This window comes from Odontesthes bonariensis, chromosome 24 (assembly GCF_027942865.1).
Source record: "Odontesthes bonariensis isolate fOdoBon6 chromosome 24, fOdoBon6.hap1, whole genome shotgun sequence".
Lineage (NCBI taxonomy): Eukaryota > Metazoa > Chordata > Actinopteri > Atheriniformes > Atherinopsidae > Odontesthes > Odontesthes bonariensis.
Genome location: NC_134529.1, coordinates 7,225,873 through 7,249,299, shown reverse-complemented (window position 1 = coordinate 7,249,299; position 23,427 = coordinate 7,225,873). Strand labels below are relative to the sequence as shown.

General features: G+C 39.6%; 1 protein-coding gene across 11 annotated transcripts in view; it reads left to right on the top strand.

The window, feature by feature from the left end:
* Positions 1-23,427, top strand: part of dnmt3aa (DNA (cytosine-5-)-methyltransferase 3 alpha a) — a 60,153-nt gene that overhangs the window by 34,541 nt on the left and 2,185 nt on the right. For 4 of the 11 annotated variants that reach the window (XM_075459284.1, XM_075459277.1, XM_075459276.1 and 1 more), the window contains 17 exons: positions 8,915-9,118; positions 11,115-11,273; positions 11,524-11,631; positions 12,077-12,224; positions 13,449-13,592; positions 13,736-13,780; positions 14,150-14,229; positions 14,779-14,891; positions 17,695-17,878; positions 18,379-18,463; positions 18,626-18,771; positions 18,886-18,976; positions 19,067-19,215; positions 20,841-20,926; positions 21,039-21,108; positions 21,523-21,641; positions 23,238-23,270. In XM_075459284.1, the coding sequence (XP_075315399.1) occupies positions 8,915-9,118; positions 11,115-11,273; positions 11,524-11,631; positions 12,077-12,224; positions 13,449-13,592; positions 13,736-13,780; positions 14,150-14,229; positions 14,779-14,891; positions 17,695-17,878; positions 18,379-18,463; positions 18,626-18,771; positions 18,886-18,976; positions 19,067-19,215; positions 20,841-20,926; positions 21,039-21,108; positions 21,523-21,641; positions 23,238-23,270 (1,964 nt within the window). The remainder of the gene's footprint in view (positions 1-8,914; positions 9,119-11,114; positions 11,274-11,523; positions 11,632-12,076; positions 12,225-13,448; positions 13,593-13,735; positions 13,781-14,149; positions 14,230-14,778; positions 14,892-17,694; positions 17,879-18,378; positions 18,464-18,625; positions 18,772-18,885; positions 18,977-19,066; positions 19,216-20,840; positions 20,927-21,038; positions 21,109-21,522; positions 21,642-23,237; positions 23,271-23,427) is intronic. The other 7 variants (XM_075459285.1, XM_075459280.1, XM_075459278.1 and 4 more) reach the window with 4 other exon arrangements.

Here is a 23,427-nt window from a genome sequence, read left to right as displayed (position 1 = left end):
GATGTTTTATTCATATCTTTGTCTTGTGAACAGTTAAAAAAAAGCAGTTTTTTACTGGCTTGAATGATATTTAAATGTCTCCCTACTATGTTAACCCTCCACTACTAGGCCTTTGGTGTTTCTAAATTTGTTTCATGTTGAACCTGTGAAGGGTACGTTTATGGTTATTTCATTTTGTGGACAATCCATCTAAGCAGAACACAGTTTTAGTCTCCTCCTTCTCTTTAGTGTCTACTTTTTAGACCTCTCTGGGGTCTAGACCCTCAGTTGCAAACAACTGATGTAAAATACAGAGGTAAAATCAGAAAACTGATATCTGGTTGGACGTCACATAGACTTCCATCTCTTCTGTAACTGTTTTGCATAGTTTTTTTGGGTCTGATACGAAAGTATCTCTGCAGAGATTTCAGGGTTTTGCACTTTGGGTTAGGCCTAACAGCAGCAGACAGATGTTTTTGTTCAATTTCATTTGTTTGTTTTGCTGCGTGGAGAAAATTACAAGTTTATTCTACCAGCTGACGCTCAGAAAACTCAAATGACTCAGTAACACCAAGTTAGAAGAAGTTATTTTTCTGCTTATTTTGTTTTATTCAAATAGTTACGCATACTCTTAACACTAGAAAACAACACCACGTGGTTTATGTTCACACGTGTGTTCAGGTAAGAAGGCAAGTCAGAGTCTTCCAAAGCAAGAAAGAAGTCAACTCTGCAGCTTAATATTTAAATAAATGTTTTATTTACTCCTTTCTGCCAATGAGGAGCGAGTACAAAACATAGAGTATCATAAATGCTGTTAATTTGATTGATTTCTTGTTGAATTAACAGTTAAATTTATATCAAGTTGGCCAGAAAGGCGAGCAAATGATTGATAAGTAGAACCAAGTCACCAAGTAATTGCACCGCATGTTTTGTCTGTTTCATTATAAGAGACCTCAGAAGAGGTTGCTTTTCTTTAACATGTCCAACGGCTGCAATCGATGCCAATAAACGGCGGACGGCTCGGTGTGCGGCCTATTGACAACGTGAGAAAGGGTCATCGGCGCTCCTTAGATTGTAGTGTGTGGCTCTGTGTGTTTTCTTGGGCAATGTCGGGTTCATCTCGCGGTCAGGGTCAGTCACGCTCATAAAGGGGGCGGGGTTAAAGAGATGGCTCATTGGTTAGGTCACAGGGGGAGGGGTCAGAGGTCAAGGGGTTGGCACTGAGAGTGAAAGCGCTGACCAGGCCAAGGGGTTTGTCAGAGTTTAAAGTTGTAACTCACAACATTACGGCCACTCTCCCTCTTTCTGTCCCTTCCTGCTTTTATTTGTCCCCCAGATTGAAGCAGCCATCCCCCAATAGCATCTGTACGCCTTTATTTGTGTTTAGGATGCAGAGAAATAACCATAAATCACCTTTTTAACATAACGGCACAGTATACCCACTGACCGATTATAGAGTACGATTACTTTGGATCTAAATACACAAAACAGCTCTTTACAGCGACGTTTTCATGTGTTTTAATACACGAGGCGCCTTCTGTAAATGGGAGCAGGTATACTGTCAACTAATGTCCAAATCCATCCTTGGACTTTCACTTATTGAAATGAAAACTCTGGAAATTTTAAATCTCTTTTTCAAAGAGTGTCCCGGCTTTAAACGCACTGATACACAAACACTGAACACTAAATAATACATACGTGTAGATTTACCATAAAACATCATAGATCAAAGTTTAAGGCACAAAAAACCTGAGAAATTTAACTGTTGAACCAATTTTACGGTCAAATGTTGAATTTTCTGGTTCTTTCTGGTAAAATCAAAGATGGATTCTAGCTTTCCACTGATCGAAAAAATCAGGATGTCATCAATAATCGGGTCTTTCTTGGGTTTTAGTTTTTCTTTGTTTGCTGTTGTTCTTTGCCTTCGTTCAGCTCCTGTTGTGCATTTACTGTTCATGTAAAGTTCATGTTGATTGTGTTTAGTTCTTCGTCTCTGGTTCTGGTCATTATACTGAGACGTCCTCAGTTTCCTTTGTCCATATTTCCACCTGTATCCTGTACTTGTAACTCACCTGCATCTACTCATCTACTTTGCTCCTTTGCATTGTTTTCTCCCTGATCCGTGTTGTGACGCCTCCCATCAACCACTCCTGTGGGTTCCTCTGAGAGCTGGTTCTTGTTTTTATGATTAAATTTGTTCGGTTTCCTACCATAGTGGCACTTTCACACTGTTTAGAATAAACTGTTTTAGTTCGGACACCCTGTTTGTCCTGCGTTTGGACCCTCCTTCTGTGTTCAAGGTTAAAAGTGATATTAATTTAATCATTTAATCATTTTGTTTTATTCCATCACTGAATTTTTCACATTCATCCTTGATTTGAGCTTCATATTTTGTCTGTCTCAGAAATAAATTAGATAAAAACTAATTTAATATTGAAACAAACAGGCAGATGTTTTATTAATTAAATAAGAAGGTTTTAGCTGAATTGAGGAAGTGAGATGAGACGTTTCTTTTCAATTTTACCACTTTTTGCTGCTGTGATTTTCAAAAAGTCTTTAAATACTTTCAGTGAGAACATTTTTTGCCAAAATGTATCATTTAAAGTCATGAATTATCAATGAATGTCATGTTTTGTGGGCTGAAGGACGACTGAAATAAATTTTCTCTGTAAAATCCTAATTTAAACGCATCAAACGCGACATATTGTGAAAAAATTTGAAGCTTCATTTAGTATTAAATGGGTTGGGTGAAGATCTCACACTGAGCCACGGTGTTAAAATCAACTTATAGTTGGTGATTCATTATAGCTGCTTTTATAACCCAGTGAGACATCAACATGCATCTATTCACTCTGATGTTCAGTCACATTTTTATACAGAAATAAGAAACCCAAGCAGCTGCTGCCACCCAAAGACACACAAATACGTAAGATTTGGACAGGAAATAAAGTGGAAGTAAAATACAAACAGATTTAAAACTTTAAAGTGTGAGAAAAGTCTCTCCATCTTGTTTCTTTCTCCAACATCTTCCAGTGTTTCCTCTCATTTCTGCCCCTTGACTCTTTTTCTCGAACCTGTGAATCATAAAAAGTTTTTAATGCGTTCAACTTGTGTCGAGTCTCAGTGTTTGTAGATTCTCAGTGTTTCTGTAGTTAATATTCCTTACTTTTTCTCATTGTCGTCATATGTAGTGAATGGATTTGAGGGATTCTTTTGGGTACATGGCTGTAGTTTGAACTCTCTGACTGATTTAGAAAAGATGATTCATTTCAGTTCAATAATGCTTTAACAACATAGGAAAATCCCTCAAAAATATGACTTTTTTACAGAAAATCTCAAGAAATTGTAAAGAAAGCTGCGTAACCTGACAGCAGAAGCCTTGAACAAGGCCCATCAAAGTGAAAAATGCCTTTTAAATTGGCCAAATTACTCACTTTTACTCCTTGAAGCATCTGTACCTTAGATGTTGAACATCTTAATTGCACTTAATAGTATTTCCAATGAAAATCCAGTGTTTCGAAGCCTGATTTGAAGGTCCATGAACGCCTGTCATATTATCCTGTTGGTACAAATTTGCACAGATGTGATTATCAATGATTTTAAAGGTCTTTAAACAGAAAAGCATATAAGTACTCAGCTTTCTTTTCATGACATTGTCAAAGAAAACCCTCATAAAAACAAGATGGGGAGAAATGGTCATAGTTTATGGCTTTGAATGCTCAGTAAAAAAAACATTTTGTGCATTTGTCACCTCCGTATTAATATACTCGCTCATACGTCCATGTGTCTCTTTTCGGGGACTTTTCATTGAATGAGACTCGCTCACAGAAAGCGAAGCTGCTGAGTGCACGTCCATCTGTCACCTGTGACTCATCTTCATCCCTGAAAGCAGAAAACAACTTCCCGGCGGAGCGTTCATCCAGCTGACGTTGCCAGGCAACACCGTTTCATCCAGAAAGCAGGACCCTTTTTTTTTTTTAACGCAACAAAAGTCAGGTCCTGTTGCTCTGAAAGCTGATTGAAATGATCAAGTTTGTTTCTCAAGAAAAAAAGTTTAGGGTGAGATGAAACTCAAAAGACCGCAAAAAGTTATGGAAAAAAAAGGTGTCAAAGTGTAGTAATGGGTCTTTATTTTAAGAATTACTAAAAACCTGCGAGCTTAAGAACTTCTTGTTGAATGGGTGACACATTCTTTATAGAAACTACCCAAATATATCACTTATTACATCAAAATAACACTCAAAATAGTTTAAAAACATAAAATATACAACTTATTAAGGCTCAAAAAGACAAATTTGTCAGCATTTCTGTTGCCTAAACATCCACTAAATTGATGAAACAGTCTATTAACACCAGCTTATTTGCAATCACCCCATTAACATGCAGATTTATAGCATGTATGATGTTTTTAATCACTTCTATCATGTTCATTACTCCTTTTAACAGAGTATTCTTAATGACTAAATAACAGGTTTATATGCTGTATTGTTAAAAAGACATAAATATTGTCCTCATGCTACACATTGCTGCAGCACATTGTGTAATGTTGTACACCGAGGAGGAAAAACCTGGACTTTTCAGGCAGTTTGGAAGCAGAGTTTGGTGTGGGAGAGAGTAACTCCCTCTGATTTGGACTTTGCAGACCTTTAACGTGCACAAAAAGCTGCGTGCACTGCAAAGAAAAGGGAAGACCCAAACTCTAGAAGGATATCTGGATAACATTTCAGAACCACTTATTTAACACATCTGTCCCTGAAGCCATAAACATCACACTATCAGGATAAAATGACAAGAATGCTCTGAAAATGTAAATATTTGCAAGAAGCAAGTATTTAATAAAAGCCAAAACACAGAGCATGTAGTATAAATGTATACAGCCAGTGCAGGAGTTGTAAGCACTCTATGAACTATCATAAATACCATCAGGGAGGCATCTGATTTTGTCCTCACTCTGGCAAAGACTCAAAACACTCAGCTAGAGTTGTAAAAAACTTCAGCCACACAAAGAACACGAGGTCCTGCAACAGATGGTGAGACACCCACAGATCCCAGTCAGTCTCGGCTTACGTAAAGACACAAAGTATGTTTACACGACAGAAACCTGACTTTTGAGATACATGTAAACCTGTTAGTCTGACTGAAATGATACGAAACTGAACCGGGTTAACACAGCAACATAATGCAGTTAGAGTTTGAATCAGCTGGACTCGAATGGGCTTGGCTGCTCCATGAAGTTTAATCTTTTTCATATTTTTGTAAAAGGTTTAAGAGTATATTGATACAGCTGAATTCCCAATTGACTAGATTTCAAGTTCGGTCTGTAACTCGATCTCCTTTCTTGTAACCGTAGCTTGACTCAGCTGCTTGTAACTAATTCAGATTAAATCCACCAAGAAGCAGTTTAAAGCTTTAAAAACCAAGACAATTAGTGCTTTAATCTTTCGTAGAAAGTCCTCCATCAGAATGAAAACAGAGCTTTCAGCACATAGTGACCACATATGGAGACTCCTTCACAGCGTGGAAGTGTATGTGTGTACGTGGGAGGGTTGTCTACGATCCATGTAACAGGCGATCAGGATTTTATGAGGTCAGGGATCAACAGGAGTGAAGAGGAGTGACCTTCTCACCTCGGAGTCAAACTGAGGAGAGCCCTGTCGTGACCCCAAACTCTCACTTTTACGGTTTCTTCCAGTCGAATTCGTACCATCAGACCTCCTCCTCTTAGTCCGTTACCTTGTTTCACACATTTGCTCTTACATTAAAACTTCCCGCTCAGCTGGAATAAAATCCACGTGTCTTTCTTCAGTGACATAAAGAACATCTTTAGGTCCCTGAAATGCTCCAGTTGAGTCGTGGGGTCTTACATCTGGGCTGCAGTGGGATTCTTGCGGTGTAGTAACTAATGAGTTCATGATTGTGTTTAATGCCGGCTCCTTATTTCAAATGCGAGAGCTACACTTCCTGCTTTGTTACTCTTTCATCTTTTGAGTTTGATCCATTGACAAGTTTTGATCTTCTGTGGGTGGCTATCACCAAGCCGTTAACCCTCTGGAGTTGATGGATCACATGACCGATTTACGATGAGGTAGCAGCAAGACGCAGCCTCGCTGAGTCTCCGTTTCAACTTGTGTTGAAAGTGCGGACGTCAAACTAAATAGCAGTTTTTAAATTGTGTTGACAGGCCAAGTAAAACCAGACTTATGATAAATAAGTCATGCTTTTTCCTGAATATTGTAGTCACGTTTGGAGCAGGAAGAAACGGTAAAAACGGTGCTCGCTGTGGTTTTTTTCCTCTTTTCCTCCTCAGATTTCATGTTTTTTATGTGATTTTAGGTCCAATGTGTTCATACAGTATATAAAAATGAAAAAATACACACACATGTGAGGTTGTGCTGAAAAACATTACACCAAACAAGGCAAAGTTTTAAGTTTTTAATCTCATTTTAGGGGTGAAATGTAAAGATAAAATCAAAAGTAGTCATAAATGTCCAGTTATACCCTTGAGCCAAGAGGTTTAATGTGCTCGTGCAGGTACGTTTCTTTAAATGCTCTGAGAGAAAAAGAAGGTGTTCATGAGTCATTTTTCAAGGTTTTCTTTTTTGTTTTGTCCTTTTCCCTCACTTATAAATGGTGAAAAATATTAATGGAGACTTATTTTCTTAAGTGTTTGATGTTATAACACAAGAAAGGTCATGAACCCTTGTCAGAACACACTTTGGTCCATAGGAGCTACTTTTCTTTATCATATCACATCAGGTCTTAATTCTTGCTCTTTTACACATTTTTGATCCTCAGCAGACATGTTGATACATGTTGCTGCTTGTGTCTGATCTCTGATTTGTTGCTAAAATCAGCAATTCCAGTTGGCGACAACACATTGCGCTGTATTTTGCCGATAAACTTAGGACAAAACCTTGCTTAATGAAGTGTAACAAGTTGACAGAAGTGCTATTAAGCTGTTTATTGCTCCACTTCTTATATATTTGAGGCAGCTATGTTGGTTATTCAGCTGGCTGGAGAGGCTCCAGACACTTTTGGAGTCAGAAATCCGACTTGCAGCGAGGGCATTTCTAATGCTTATTTCACCAATATGTTGCTGATGAACATGCAACAAATGCATTGCGTGACACTGTAGATTAGGGAGAAATTGACTCAGTCTGAGAGCTTGTTGCTAATATGACTTGTTCAACTCATAGTTCAGGAGAAAGAGCGGTTTTCCCAATCGGACTGTTGGTGGGATGATTCATGGCTTCCCCAGACCACATGTCGAAGTATCCTTGGCTCAGATGTGTCCATTTGTGTGTCATATGACCCGAAAATGTCAATGAATTTTGATTTAGGATTTGAATTGAACTGAAATATGTGTGTAATTGTGTAGCCTTTAACATTGTGCAGACTACAAACTTGGAAAGCTGCATATAAATAATGACCATATAGTTTTATTTTACCATTAAAAGGACGGTGATGCCCCTTTTGCTGTAGCTTTTCAGATATTACAGGCTAATATGCACCACTGCTGTATTGTGCTGTATATAGAATAAATTAGACTGAATATATTAGATTAAGTCCAAGACAACCTCTTTAATTAACTTTAAAATTCTTGATTTATATACATTTAAGCAGCAATAATAAAGCAGTAACGGGACATCAGCTTCTTAAGTTTTATGTTTTCATGAAACTCTCTACACGCCCAAGGTGTTTAACCGCTCCCTCTGGTAATAATGTGTTTTCATGGTATTGTATTTAAAAATATTGTGTTTTAATGAAGTACAGAAGCTGACTTTAACTTAAATATCTGAGTCCAGGTATCTTCTAGCGTGCTGTCCCCTTCTGATGCTGCTCTGCTGCCTGTGGTTTATTATCCAGGCTTATATTTTAATCCTATTCACGTGTCTTCCTTCCCTGTCTCTCCTTCCTGACATGAACCCGTTGAACTGCCTCCCTGCCACAGTCACTTCCTGTTTAGAGGAACAATTAAAGGATTGTTCCTACTGCACGGATCACTAAGGGCTTGGTCTGGAGCAGGCACCGGATCAGCTGGAAAGACGCACATAAAGCATCATTTATGAGCAGACTGTTTGCATGTAGACCAGCAGGAGTAAGACAATAAAGTTACGAAAGATGAGGAGAGGACGAATCAAACATGATCACAGGCAGCAGTATACCGAGCAGAGAGGAGCTGATATGATAGATGACTGGACAGATATCTGCTTAACCTAAAATAAAGTTAGACTGATGATGATTTAGACCTTTATTGTATCATTTCTTATCTGTATTGTGAAGAATTGGGGTGTCATCTTAACAAACCAAAATCTCTTGTCTATATCTTCATTTTCTACTAAATGGAAATCATAAGTTCTGATTAAAGTACATTTTCTACTAATAATATATCATTACTTGCTATGAAAAGTGCGGTACAAATTAAATTGATTATTATTATTATTATTATTATTATTATTACTTCACAAACAGCTGACTGTTATGGTGTTGTTTTTCTTCTAAGTCTACATTTCTTCTTCAGTGCTGGTTCATTTATTTGCTGTGATGAAAGGGAAAAAAATGCTTTTTTGATCTCTTATTTGTTTATTCTCATAATTTCATGTCATTTTTACTTTAAAATTGTAAAATTATCATTAGAATACTGATAGTGTTCATCAGTATTCAAACAGCAAACAAAAACAGGTAATTTCTCCCAAGCTACACAGTTAAAAAATGTCTATTTCTACGCTGTAAGAGATTGGAATGAGTAATTCATTATCTAATCACATGAGCACTGGTGTAGGAAGCCTCAGTGTGTGTGGGTTTATGGAGGTTTTTTGCCCAAAGGTCATGAATCCTGCAGAGCTGGAACTCTGTTACAACACGATGCAGAAGTTTGTGAAATAAGGAGTTTAGTATCAACAATTGATGCTCATGATTTGCTCTTCCACCGCAGGCTGAGCGACGTGCGTACAGAGAGGCCGAGATAAACATGATGGACGACCTATCAGAGGCCGACTTTCAAAAAGAGGAGCAGCCCGCCAGCCCAGCTCCTCCCCCTTTACAACAACACACAGACCCCGCCTCTCCGACAGTTGCTGTGACGCCGGAGCCGGTTGCCAGGGGAGACCAGTCCAAGCCCGGTGATATTGAGTACCAGGTGAGAGACTGTGCTGCAAAGGTCTGCTGAAATAGGGGAAGTGAGCAGTTCCCTCTACGTTTTATAGCTCAGGCTATCTGAGTAGTCCCATTAGTGACCAGTTAATCATTAACTTCTATCAAAAAAAAGTAAATAAACCTGTTGATAATGAGATTTTTAATGTTGTTTAATTGTTTTTCTTCCACTTACCATCACTTACTGTCAGTTATCCAAATTCTTGACATTTTATTTAAGTTATTAGACTTTTAAGTTGACTTTGAGAGCAGAGAATAGCAGCTGTTGCAGGAGGTTTAATATTATTCAACCAGGTTTCAGTCTCCAAAGACTACTATAATCCTTAGTTTTAGGAAGATTATTTGGGGAAGACCTGATTTGTCCCTCTAAGTTTAAACTTTAAAACTTTTCAAACTTTAAAACATAGCTAATCACCAATGAGAGTGGTCACTTTCATGCTTCTTGGAACTGAACACAGTAAAAACTGGAGACAGTCTGACTCTGAAAGTCATTTATAAAGTCTGGCACACTTGGAGTCAGACTTTAAGTGAAAGCCATCGCAATCATTAGTAAGTCTGAGGAGAGTCGACCTGAATCCGAAACGTGAATGCAGCAATGTCACTACTAAAGCTGACTCTGGGACAAATGATAGCGGCAACCTGAGTTCATAAAAGTGTCTTTCAAGGCAGCTAAAGACACAGCACAAAAACAAAACAAATGTCAGTATAAGAGGGCAGTTTCAGTGGACTGTGGGAGAGTTTCATGTTCGGATCCTGAGGGGCCTCGGTCTGCATCAGCCTGCAGCTTGAAGGCAGAAAGTTTCAGGTTGAGATGAAGAGATGAAGGAGGTCAGAGAAGGTCAAGAGCATGAAGGGACTTGTAGGTGAGGAGGACGGTCTTTACAGGGAGCCAGTTTAGGTGGATGAGTTGTGTGTTGCCAGGTTTTCATGTGGGTGAGAACCCTGGGAGCACATTTTTGGACGTATCCAGGACTCCTCTGGACACTGTCGCTGCAGGCCAGCAAGGAGCTGATAAATGTATTGATGAGTGAAGTGTTAGTTTCTGCCCTCTTTGTATCTAAGATGGAAGTCTAAGTGATTACATGGCCTTATTCAGTAGGAATTAGGAATTATTAACAAGACATTTCTATAATATTTAAGTACCCGTTTGTTTTCTATCATTCTTTAACATGTGTAATGATTTAAAAATAAGTGTAAATTAGCGTAAATCTAATTATATAGTGATGGAAACCCTGCTAAAACTTTATTAGCTAAGTTAATGATTGCTTCTACTAATTTAGAGATTTCTTTTTAGCATTTAGACACTGAAAAGTGTCATGATCAGAAGCCATTGTCCTTAGGTACATTAAAAGTAGCACGTATTGAAATAAGATTGATAAATAAATACTAAGAATAGGTAAGAAGAAGAAGAAGTGTCAACTGTTGCCTTTTTTACTCAATTATACTTAACTTTAGACACAGACATTCAGTGCAAAATTAGTGACTTTTTAGGTGTGAAAGAAGCTACAAAATTTGTATTTATAGTATTTATTTAACCTTTATTTATACAGGTAATCTCATTAGAGAGGCCTGTTTCGATGCAGATAGACATAATTATTATTGCAGTACGACGTTTGATTAAAGTTAAACAAGAGAAAGCTGAAGGAAGTACTGGAAATAGATAGGATGTTTATTCCATTACCCTAAAGATAAGTTTAGAGATAAACTAGACAGCTGCAGATCCTGTTGTAGCATGTTTTAAGTTGAAGGGTCAGAGTAGGAAAATACCTCAGAGGTCTGAGGTGATGATTGACTGGAAGTCAAAAATCAATAACAGGTAAGAAGTAAGAAAGTAGAAGCAACAATCTGTTTTCATGTTGAGTTGTATGAAAAACTTGATTTATTCCTCAATAAATCAACATTTTAATAAATGTTACTGTGATTAAATGAAATGACTGGACCGCTGGCTTGAGTGGCACCTTGTTTTCTGTGCCTGCTAACAGGATGGCCGGGGCTTTGGCATCGGGACGCTGGTGTTTGGGAAGCTGCGAGGGTTTTCCTGGTGGCCCGGCCGGATCGTCTCCTGGAGGATGAGCGGCCGGAGTCGAGCTGCGGACGGCACTCGCTGGGTGATGTGGTTTGGTGATGGAAAGTTCTCAGTGGTGAGTATCTCAACATCTTACTCAGCTTTATTCAGTTTGTAAAAACTGCACGCAGGCCAGATTCAATGAGTTCCTTTACTTGGATTTGATTAAAGATGAGCTTTTTCCTTTGTTTTATGACTTTGTTTGAATAAAACATGCATTGCACAAAGACATTTTTAGACTATGGCACCAAGAGTCACCTTAAGGAAGGATTTCAAATCCTGTTCTTTCCTCAGATGATTTGTGGCTTCTCTGTTTCCCTTCGCAGGTTTGTGTGGAGAAGCTGATGCTTCTGAGCTCTTTCTCATCTGCCTTCCACCAGCCAACATACAACAAACAGTCCATGTACCGTAAAGCCATCTTTGAGGCTCTGCAGGTAACAAAACCACTATTTAACTGCTCAACGTTGGACAGTTTGTGGTTTGAGGCTTTTTTCTTCCTGTTGATTCACTCAAGAAAACCCAAAATATAAATGTTCAGGGTAGAGGTTGTTACCTTATGCAACATGATCTGCCAATTTAAGTTTATTACGGCTGGTATTTTTCATATGTGGAGGTGTGTTCTCCCCCAGCTCTGCCCACACTTTGTTAGTGGTAACATATGAGTCTTTCCATGCAATCTATAATTTGTGGGTTGTATTTTTCTGTGAAAATAAGCTTTATTTCTACGTTGCGAGTGTATTGATTCACCTAAAGTAACAAATCTTTTTGTAAATTTGGATTTATTTGACATGTTTTACATCTGATGTGGACGGTTAAGTTTAAGTCTCTGATCAGCGCGACAGAAGATTGAACCTCCGTGTTTGTTTATCTTGTTTTGAGGTGGCCAGCGTGAGGGCGGGAAGGCCAGTTCCTTCCTGTGATGCGAGTGATGATGCGGAGGGGGTGGATCTTCAGACCAGGCAGATGATAGAGTGGGCTATGACCGGCTTCCTGCCCACTGGTCCACAATCACTGGACCCTCCAGAGGGTAAACGGTCGCTGCTTAAAATCACACAATGACTCATGCACACTCCAACTGCATGATTTAGTCAGATCATGAGAATCAGATGATTCTCAGAGCACAATCCAAACAGATTTCCAACCGGCCCTTCCAGGGGTTTTCTAATCTAATATGTTTGATATGATGTGACTGTATAGAGCCTGAGTTATGCTGCGTAGCTGCTTGTCTTGTTTCGTTTGGCATGGCTATGGTCTTACGGTTAGTTATCCCTACCTTAGCTGTCCCAGGACAGCCTCTTTCAGTCAGATACGTTCAGATACCTACACAAGCATGGCTAAAAAGCACAGTATAAAACATAAAGGGAGCTGCAAAAAGTTGAGGGATAAAGAATTGGAAGGCGCTCAAGGCGGGAACACCAAAACACATAAATCCTTAACTTTTTTTGGTGCTCATCCTACTGCTGCAGCCCGTGATGGAAACAGAACAGGGAAAGCACTCCTCCTTACATTTCTTATCAGCACAGATTATTAGTTGCACAAGTCGAAACCCTGTCAGGTTTTATACTGGTTTGTGTATTTGCATTTCTTCTCAAAAAAGGCTTTGATTCTCATTGAAATGGCCTGTAAAGTGTTTCCATGCTGCTTTTTACATAGTACAGGCAGTTCAACAAATTAAGGGATCATTTTGTGATGCTCTGCGCTTGCATCAAAGAGTCTCCAAAGACACCCAAACAAAATCTTTGAGGTTCCAGCTTCATTTGCATTCGCAAATATTCTGGTGATACCAGACTGACAAATTACACACGTCTGAACAGATTTAACCAGATTCAATCACTTTAACAATACAGATCTTTGCTAAAGGATACTAATTGGTTTATAATGTAGTTAGGAGCCTGTTTTTCAAGCATGCTAATTTTAGCAATACATAAAAAACACTTAAAGGTGTTTAATATTTGACTTGATAGCTCTGAAAGCTGTCCTGGCGGATGAAAATGTCAGCTGTACCTGAAGTGTAAGCATGAGAGAAGAAGCTGAAAGGTCTGGGTCCAGTCATTATCGATCTAGTTCAAAGCTTTGGTGCAGATTGAAAAGATTTTAAAAATGGAAAATAAGTCGCTGAAATCATAAGAAGAGAAAGTGGTGCTCAAAAGCTATTGTAAAATAATTTAGCAGTCATAAGGGTGCTCAAAGCTTTGTTTGGAGGGTTTAAAACTAAAAAACATTTCCAAATGTTATGTCTTTATCTCCACAGAGGAACAAAATCCATATAAGGAGGTGTATCCAGAGATGTGGGCGGAGCCAGAGGCAGCGTACACACCTCCGCCTGCGAAGAAACCGCGAAAGAACTCGGCAGAGAAAGCAAAGATCAGAGAGGTGATCGATGAGGGGACCAGAGGTAAACACACAGACAGATTTCAGCAGAATCTAATAATATCTTCTTTTTCAGTGCCAGATATTTGTCACTGTGTTCACAGACTACACCCAAAATTCCCACGGCGTGTTGACTAATACATTTTATAACGTTTTTCTGTTTTTCAGAGAGACTTATACAAGAAATCAAAAAGAAAACCAGGAATATAGAAGGTAAAAACATCTGAAATATGGAATATGCTTCATTAACTCTGACTCAGAGTGTAAAGTAGGAGATTTACACCCTCATTTAAAATGAATTACCCGCCGTGAAGCAATAATCTCCCTGCATGGTTTGTTTCCTCCTCCAATAAATGTTTAAATTTTTATTTCATTATGACATTATTGTACCATAATCTGTCTATTACCACGTGAGCGTGACTAGTAGAGTGACTCAGGGCCAATGTCTGGCAGTAGCTGCTCAGTCAAGCTCATCTCTGCTTTAAATCTAAATGGGAACTGAGCTTATTTCAGTTTAATTCGTGGAGCTTAAAGGGTTATTTTCATTTGTGGCAGAGTAATTCACTGTCTGTCTCTGCTCAGATATCTGCATCTCCTGTGGAAGCCTCAACGTCTCTCTGGAGCATCCTCTTTTCGTAGGAGCAATGTGCCAGGGCTGCAAAGTAAGAAAACCACTCTAATTATTGACCTGCATTGTGATAATGGATTCATTCTTTCGTAACAAGGGTCCAGTATAATGTCGTCTTTCTACACTGTGAAATGGGATGCTTTCAAAGCGAATGCTTGTGTGTTAATTACTCATTCAGTATCACCTCGAAATTTGCTGCGAGCAGCATTTGAAACCGCCATTTCCGAGCATCTTGGAGAGCTTACCACAGCTGTGGGTTCAGTCTCAGTCGGTATCTTCTGTTGCTTCATGTGAAACTGGCTCTGTGGTGTTGAATTCAGAGCTTCTTGTTCTTCTTCTACCTAAACGTAGCTGTTAATCACTTATCCTACAGAATAAACTGATGTGTGAAAGAATCTGTTATAGTTAAAGTGAAGGAATGGGTGCAGTTTTTACCTAAAAAGACAGTTTTTGCCTTTAAGAGGACCTAAGAGTCAGTTTCATGCATTTGAAAAGCTCTCTTCCAACAAATATCACATTGTTGGTTTTCCCCTGTGGGTGAATTCTTGCTCATGGTAAAGCAGATGTGTATGTTCCTTTGCAGAACTCGTTCCTGGAGTGCGCCTACCAATATGATGACGACGGCTACCAGTCCTACTGCACCATCTGCTGTGGAGGCAGGGAAGTGCTCATGTGTGGCAACAACAACTGCTGTAGGTCAGTATCGCATGCAGCAGCTTCCTCTGTTGGCCAGGACGAGGTTTTGTATTTCTCCACAAACAGTTTACCAGGAAATCTCAAAATATGATGAGTGGTTCTCTTTATGGTGAACTGAGTCAGTCGGCTCACTTGTAACCGATTTATTTATCTGAATACAGACTACACAGTTGATTTTGGCATCTGGGCTCTCATCTTACTGACTGCAAACACAGCAGAGATCAACAGTGGGAGTAATAAACTTCAGCCTAAAACAGAAACACATGACATGCAGCAGCAGGAATTAAAGGATGACCAATACCAGGAGCTGATGTTGGCATTTTATTTATTCAGGTGTGTTCATGCCCCGAAATGCTAACATGTGAAGCATAAAAAAAGTAGAAAAGCTTAATTAATTAACATTTTTTTTCACCAGAATCTTGTATTGACATCGTCTCCAGCACATCCCAAAGTTTCTCAGTGGAGCGTGTTGTTGAGGTCTGGATTTCATGTTTGAAAAAAATGTCTCCTTGATAACTCCTTGAACCACTCTTTCACAATGTGAACCCGCATTGCGGCCTTGTAATGTATTCACAGCTGAGTAAGACCCATTTTACTCATCAATACCATAAATCCTACTAAATCTCATCTATTGGTAAGGACTCGGTTTGATAACTCCATCATTTAAGCAAATAACTTCAAGTTAATCCAACTCTTCCTGTGCTGTATTGTAAATATTCATGAAAAATCTTTGTTTGATGAAGCAGTCACGTTCACCCTTTTTCACCAATTTGTCATTGGGTGAGACGAAATAACACAAAACCTTTTTTTAAAAAGGTAGTTCATTTGTAATAAATGTGTAAAATGTGTCTCTGTAAAGGTCTGAATAGCAAAGGCTGTATGAGAAGAGGGTTTTAATATCAACCCTTTCTCCTATTACCGCTGTGATAGGAGGAGTTTATGTGTATTTAAGTCTTCCAAATACACATAAACACAAGTGTTGCTTTAGATTTTATACTTTTCAAAATCCTAAAGCAACACAAGAGAAGTTTGTGAACCGTAAAACTATGTGCTTCTCACTCATTTTGAGGTACACTGACTTTTGCTGTGCACATTTTTCACAACTGAAACTGCCCTGGAGTGCCTGAGGGCTGAGACACCGCATTTCATGACTTTGGTTTCCGGCCCCTAAACATGATGTTTTGCTTTATGGTCGCTGGACATTTTTGTGGCCTCTTCAACGTGACAACTAAACCCAACTGTAGGGGGAGCCAAAGAGCAAAAACATGACCGATAAATATATAGTGTTGCTCTAAGAATACCGCACACATTACCGAAGACCTCGTTCTGAACCCTTCTTTAATTTAGGAGGTCTTCATTTCTCTAATCTCCGTCCCCAGCATCTCTAGCGCCTCTGCCTCAGTGTGGTTCCTCTGAATTACCAGTAAGACCTGGACTCAGGCTTCTTGGACACCAGCTCAAAGTGAAGGGGCTTTCGTACCTGTTAGAGAGCTGCAACAAGCAAAAACAAAAGGCTGCTACACTTAAATAAGAAAGATTTTTAAACTATGCTCTCTGTAAAGTGTCCCGTCAGGACCTGGAGAGTAGTTAATCCAACTTCAGAGTGTGTATTAGACTGTCAGAACTGTTTAACACCTCTTAAAAACTACAGCTCAAACACAAACCTATTTCCTCTTAGAGGAAAGTTTATCCATGTTTGTTAGCTTTTGTTAGTTTACTCAAATTACCTGTTACCTAAAGCCTGGTTTATAGTCAGTAACGCAAGACGCAACGCAAGACGCAACGCAAGCCCTTGCGCGGTTGCAAGCCCCCCCTTGCGTGCTTGCGTGTGTCACCTCAATTTTCTAAACTTTACGCAAGACGCAAGCACAAGCCACTGGCTGTGGTCAAAACCGCCTACTACTTGAAAACGGCATACTCATCGATCTGACAGTATGCAGAGCGTTTACACACAGTGCACTTCACTCCTGCCCGAGCCGAAATCAGCCGGCCTGAAAAGCTGATTTCCCTTAAGCTATAAACTCTGTAAATATATAACTTTAGCAACATTTGAAACATTTTCAGGCGAGAAAGTAGTCGTTTAGACCCCCAAGGTGTTGAAAATCTGACAAAATACCGGCTATTTACAAGAAGAAGAAGCATGAATCCACTCGAAGAGGTCCTGGTGGTGAATTTGCTTTCATCACAGTAGGCTTGTCATTGAAAAAACCCGCTACTCCACCTACTGTCCTGGCGGTGAATCGCCACGCAGCACACGCAAGCGCCGACAAAGCAAAATGAAGTATAAACGTCTCGAGCCATTAACATACGCGCAAGACGCAAGCGCAAGGGCAGTTAAAAGAAGTATAACTCAGCCTTAAGTCCCCTTTAATTTATGGACCATTGAACAGCTTCTTAAATGCTTCCTCTTAGAGGAAAGATCTTATTAATACTTCACTAGGAAGCAAACTTAGTCATATTCATATATTGAAGATCTGTTATCATTCATTATACCAACCGTTCTGTTATTAGCTATATTTTTTAAATGCTTCCTCTTAGAGGAAAGTTTATCCATGTTTGTTAGCTTTTGTTAGTTTACTCAAATTACCTGTTATAGTCATACCAATCTTACTGTTAGCTACAATTAATGTTTTTATTTCTGTGTCTTTGGCTGTGTTGTATTTTTTATGTCTTTATGTAAAGCACATTGAGTTGCCTGTGGTCTGAAATGCGCTATATGAATAAAGAATGATTGATGATTTCTGTCACTTCTCCATATTACTGTTGACTTAACTTTAAGTGAAAACCATTTTCCTGTGTGTAGGTGTTTCTGTGTGGAGTGCGTGGACTTGTTAGTGGGAGCTGGCTCAGCAGCGACCGCCATCAAAGAAGACCCCTGGAACTGCTACATGTGCGGACCCCGGAACACCTACGGATTATTGCGGCGACGGGACGACTGGCCCTGCCGACTACAGCACTTTTTCGCCAACAACCACGAACAGGAATTCGTGAGTCTGCATTAGTATGGCGCACGTCAGATTAGGACGTTGATAATAATCAATATTGGACTTTATGCTCTAACTGAGGTATTATGAGGCAGGTGAGGAGCTGCCATCAGGAATTTCATAGTTGATAAATACATAATACAGAATAAATCCTCCTTTTTGTCAGGAATCACAGTTGAGTTGACGTTTTCTAATAATATTTGCAGCCAATTTGGAGTTTATTTTGACATACAATCTCCTCTCAGATCGTCCAGGTTGTTTTTCTTGTACTTTATGGTTCGTTTGCATCCAGAATCCTCTGATATTTAGAGAAATCCCAGTCCTCTACACATGCAGTAATCCCTGCTACTTTGCACCAGCTGCAGCTTCTCTTATGCCTGTTGCTGAATAGTAGTTATCCATATCAGTTATTGATGTTTTTCTACTTCAACATATGTATTTTTTCTTAGATAAAAGCAGATTATCATCATCTGTGTCTCTTCTTTCTCTTTCCCGTCTCTCAGGAGCCTGCCAAGTTGTATCCTCCAGTTGCTGCAGAGAAGAGGCAACCAATCAGAGTCCTCTCCCTATTTGACGGCATTGCCACAGGTGCACATATTTATGTACAGATGAAGCTTGTAGTGATCGACTCAGGATCGGGCTCGTCGGAAAGTTAAAAGAAAGCGTTTCTCATCTTCAAACCAGAAGAAAAGAGTTCTGAACATCATATTTCAGGAATTAAAACGATGTAATTGTTCGGGCTCTGTCCAGGTCTGCTGGTGCTGAAAGATCTGGGCATCCAGGTCGACAAGTACATCGCATCTGAAGTGTGTGAAGACTCCATCACTGTTGGCATGGTTCGACACCAGGGCCGCATCATGTACGTGGGAGACGTACGCAATGTAACCCGCAAGCATGTAAGTGAAGTGTTCACATCGTGGCAGAAGAAGTCATTTCTGTGCATTTACTACATGTCAAATGAATTGTTTAGTGTTAATCTTCTTGTTCTGTTTTGAATCCATCTCCCTCAGATTGAAGACTGGGGACCATTTGACCTGGTGATAGGAGGAAGCCCCTGCAATGACCTCTCAATAGTGAACCCTGCAAGGAAAGGCCTTTTCGGTAAGAAGAGAGGCGCAAACGCCTTCTGAGATGATAAGATTTATCTGATAGGATGGAGGTTCAACCCAATCCCGTCCTTCCCTTCCGCAGAGGGAACCGGCCGGTTGTTTTTCGAATTTTACCGCCTGCTCCACGAGGCTCGACCAAAACCAGGAGACGGGCGGCCGTTTTTCTGGCTGTTTGAGAATGTGGTCGCCATGGGAGTCAGCGACAAACGGGACATCTCCCGCTTTTTAGAGGTAGAAGAAGCTCGCCAACACACCAAAGCTCACGCTGAAATCAATCATTTCTGTTCAATTCATTTATTCTATTAATACCTGTGTTCAACCCCTTTACCTCATTTTCTGAACATTTCTAATATTTGACCTCCTTTCAAAACTAGTTTTAGTCCAAGTTTTTCTACCATCGCAGCGTTTTATAAAAGCCAACTCACGGTTGCTATGTTCTTTGACCCGGCTTTCGATAAGGTTGATCATTTCTCTTTAAAAGCTGGTGGTTTAAATCAAAACGCCTGACTGTGGTATGTTCACAGCAAACATCAGTGTTTTGTTTCTCAGGGTTTTCAGTCTAATTTTCTGCTTGTTAGAAAGGGTGAACCACTCTTGGACCTCATCTTTTTCCCAGTTTTATAGACGATTTGCCAAATACATTCACAAAATGTTCAATTAATCTTTATACAGATGACACAGTTAAATCCAGAACACCTCACACAACCTAAGATGGTTTTACCATGAACCTTCCTTTAACCGCCACGCTGATTAATATTAATAAAACAACATAGTTGTTTAAGCTCACTGTATAGGTTGGTTAATTGTTTACCTTTAAAGATAGAAACAGGTTAGATAGATTCCATTAAAACACCGAATATTGTTTTGAGATCATCTTTGTCGTGTCCCACCTTTGTTTAATTTAACTGGCATTTTCACTGGGTTCATTTTGAAACATTAACTGATCATATACACATAATCACATTTGCTCGGGCACATGCGATATCCTTAATTCTTTTAAAGGAATATTTATCATTTCAGTTTTCAGCTGATGGGAGAGAAGACAGTTTTTGATATTTATTACCTCTTTCCATTGTTGTTTTACTTTATATTCATATCTTAAAACAACCTATATTGATTTGTTGACTTACTGAGTTATTTGTTGAATTGATTGTGTGTATTTCGTCTCCAGTCTGTTGTTTTCTTGGGGCACATGAGTGTGGGTTGAGTGATGAGTGTTTGAGCTCTTTGTCTTTGTGTATTTGAGTGTATTCTAAGTTTTGTTATTTTGTTCATGTTTTATGACACATAATGCATTTTAAATGTCACATTTTCCAGCTGCAGGCAGCTTGTGCTGCGGTATGACTCTGTGTTTTCTTACAGTGGAGGTGCAACAGTGCAAAGTTAGTCACCATATTGAGAGGAAACACAATAATCTGGCTGTTTTTGTGCCAGAAGTTTGTGAGACATGTTGTTGTTATCCTAAGTTCTATTGTCTAGGCATGGCATCTGGTTACTGTCTGAAAGAGTAAACTTCCTGCGTTGTTCCCATTTTGTCGGTGCCAAAGGTTTTCATCCAAAGATAGAGGGTGTCACATTTAGCAAAGATGCCACTTGAGTCATATTTGTGATTCGTTTGATTCTGCTGCGTATTTCAGTGGCTTTTGAAGGCAGTTTTTGTTAATGCTTAAAGGTATGGAAGTGAAAAGGTCGTCTTTTGCTTATTGGAATTAAATGCGTGGTAAATTCTGCTCAGGCCCATCCCAAAAAGGCATTTTTAGCTAATTTAGGCAGAAAAAAATCATGAAGGACACCATAAAGATTTGAATATGCTCACACTGAGTAAAACAGGAGGTAACCCTACTGCTCCTCCTCAGTGTAACCCAGTGATGATCGATGCCAAGGAGGTCTCTGCTGCCCACCGCGCTCGCTATTTCTGGGGCAACCTGCCTGGCATGTCCAGGTGATATATACAAAAACATGCAGGGATTATTTCACACACTTGATTTGTTTAGAAATAGAACTTTAAAGCGAGACTGCACTCTCCTCTCTCCACCTTCGGTTTTTTACTGCAGGCCGCTGTCAGCGATGGTGAATGACAAGCTGGACCTACAAGAGTGCCTCGAGCATGGCCGCACGGCTAAGGTATGCACCTGTCTGAAGTGTGTGCATGTGTGTGTTTGACTGCATGAATGTTGTGTATTTTTATGTGGTGTCTAATTGGATTTCACTTGAAAACTTTTTGGGGATTTTTTTACCTTTTTTACGTTAGACTATTGTGTAAATGATGCAGGCACCATGTCATATACTGATATGTAGCTGCTGTGGGCTTAATTTGCAAAAGTGTTGCCACGTTGCTGCGCCTCCTGCCTTCTTTTTTTACCCTAACGGCCAGAAGTATCTTAAGTCTGTCCTTTAAAATGTAAACTTTTAACACTTAATGTGGTGTAGGAAGCTGCTGTGCCAAAGGAGAATAGCTGTAGGATTAAAAAGAGGATGTTTGTGTTTGTTTGTATCTGTTTGTGTTTGTGTGTGTTTGGCTTTGGATGCTAATTCCAGTTTGAGAAGTTGCGTACGATAACAACACGCTCCAACTCTGTGAAGCAGGGGAAAGATGAGCATTTCCCCGTCTACATGGACAACAAGGAGGACATCCTCTGGTGTACCGAGATGGAAAGGTACAGTGGTGTTTCTGTGTTTCAAGATTATTTTGTGTTGTTGTTTTGCTTTTAACTTATCGACTTTTGTTTGAATGGAAAAAACAATCTCATCCTAAACCCCTTCCACCAGACAATAGTGGAACTGTTCGTGCACATGCTCCCAGTGCTATATAAACAGGAAGCTGAATTAGCTACAGCAGAAGATAAGCTATTCACCGCAAATCAGAGCTACTTCTAACTTGCTTTCATGATAAAAATCTACCCCTGAAATTCATGGAGATGTTACAGGAAAATAAAGTTAGTTTAGCTCAGAATATAGAAGCGATTGGACATACATTTTGGGGGATGATTATGGAGTTTTTGCCACGGTCTACCCCAGCTTTAGTGTGAGTGATGTTTTATTTTCAGGGTAGTTTTTTTGTGGTTATTTTTCCAAACCCCTCACATTTAATGTAACTGTAATTGATTATTTGATCACAACACAAAGACTGTGTCCTTTAGAGTGATAAAAGGTAAGTAAAGATGGAGTCTTATCCTGTTTGTGAGGATATTTATGATGGATAATTGTTTCCTAAAGAAGGAGAGAAGAACTCAGTATGAGACAAGCAGCTCGGGTTGAGACAGAATAGATACATGTGTGTCTTCTCTGCACCAAAACACAGCTTATACATGAGCAAAATGACATGATAACAGTTAAATAGGTCTTTATTAGGTATTTATAAATCTTCAGTGCCTCGCTGTCAGGATTCATTTAGTTTGGAGCACTTTGTTACTGCCAAGATTTACCAAAGACATCATTTGTTCACATTTCTTTAGTTTTTTCTATGAAAAACAGCAAAGATAACACAGTCTGACAGACAGAAAATAGGATTTCTGCAGCGACAAGGTGATTCCCAAAGAGCTGTTAGCTGAAAACTTGGCATATCTCAGCATGGTGTGCAGTGTGTCCTTAAAACATTTGAGGAAACTGGACAAGTGGAGGACAGAAGAAGAAGTGTCAGGCCTAAAGAACTATCTCCAGCAGATGAACAGGATCTGAAAGTGATGTCCTTAAGAAAGAGGAAAAACTCCAGCAAAGACCTGAAACAGGAGCTGAGAGATGCATCTGGACCTTCAGCTGATCCATCTGCTGTTGGCCCAAGCCTCATCAGAAATGGGCTCCATGGAAGGGTGGCTGTCAAGAAGCCGTTCTTAAGGAAGGGAAACAGGGAGCTGAGCTGTGCCAAAGGACACAAGAAGTGGGCTGAAAATCAGTGGCAGCAGGTCTGATGGAGGGATGAATCCTCCCCAGAGCCCGGAGCTCAACATTACTGAAGCAGTGTGGGATCATGTTGGCAGAGAACGGAACAAAAGGCAGCCCACATCCAAAGAAGAGCTTTGGGATGTCCTTCAAGAAGCCTGGAGAACTATTCCTGAAGACTCCTTAAAGAAAGGACAGAAAGCTCGTCTGAGAGGGTTCAGGCTGAGTTGGAGGAGAAAGGAGCTCAGACCAAATATTGACCTTAAAGCTTCTTAGAACTGTACAAACTCAGTTTTTGACTTTTAAATTGTATTTATGTTCAGGTTTGCATGTTTCACTGAAACTGTTTTCTGCTTTCCTAACCATGTATAAAGAAAGATGATGAGTGGCCCAGGACCTTTGCACAGGTCTGTTCATTATCATTATCACTCAAAATGAAGATTGTTGTCTTCAATAAGTCAATCATCTAAAATTGTTCCCAAGAGTCACAAATTCTGACAACAGCTCAAAAACCAAAATGTTTTATTTTATGAAGAAAGAAGGCAAAAAGCAGCAGATTTCTAT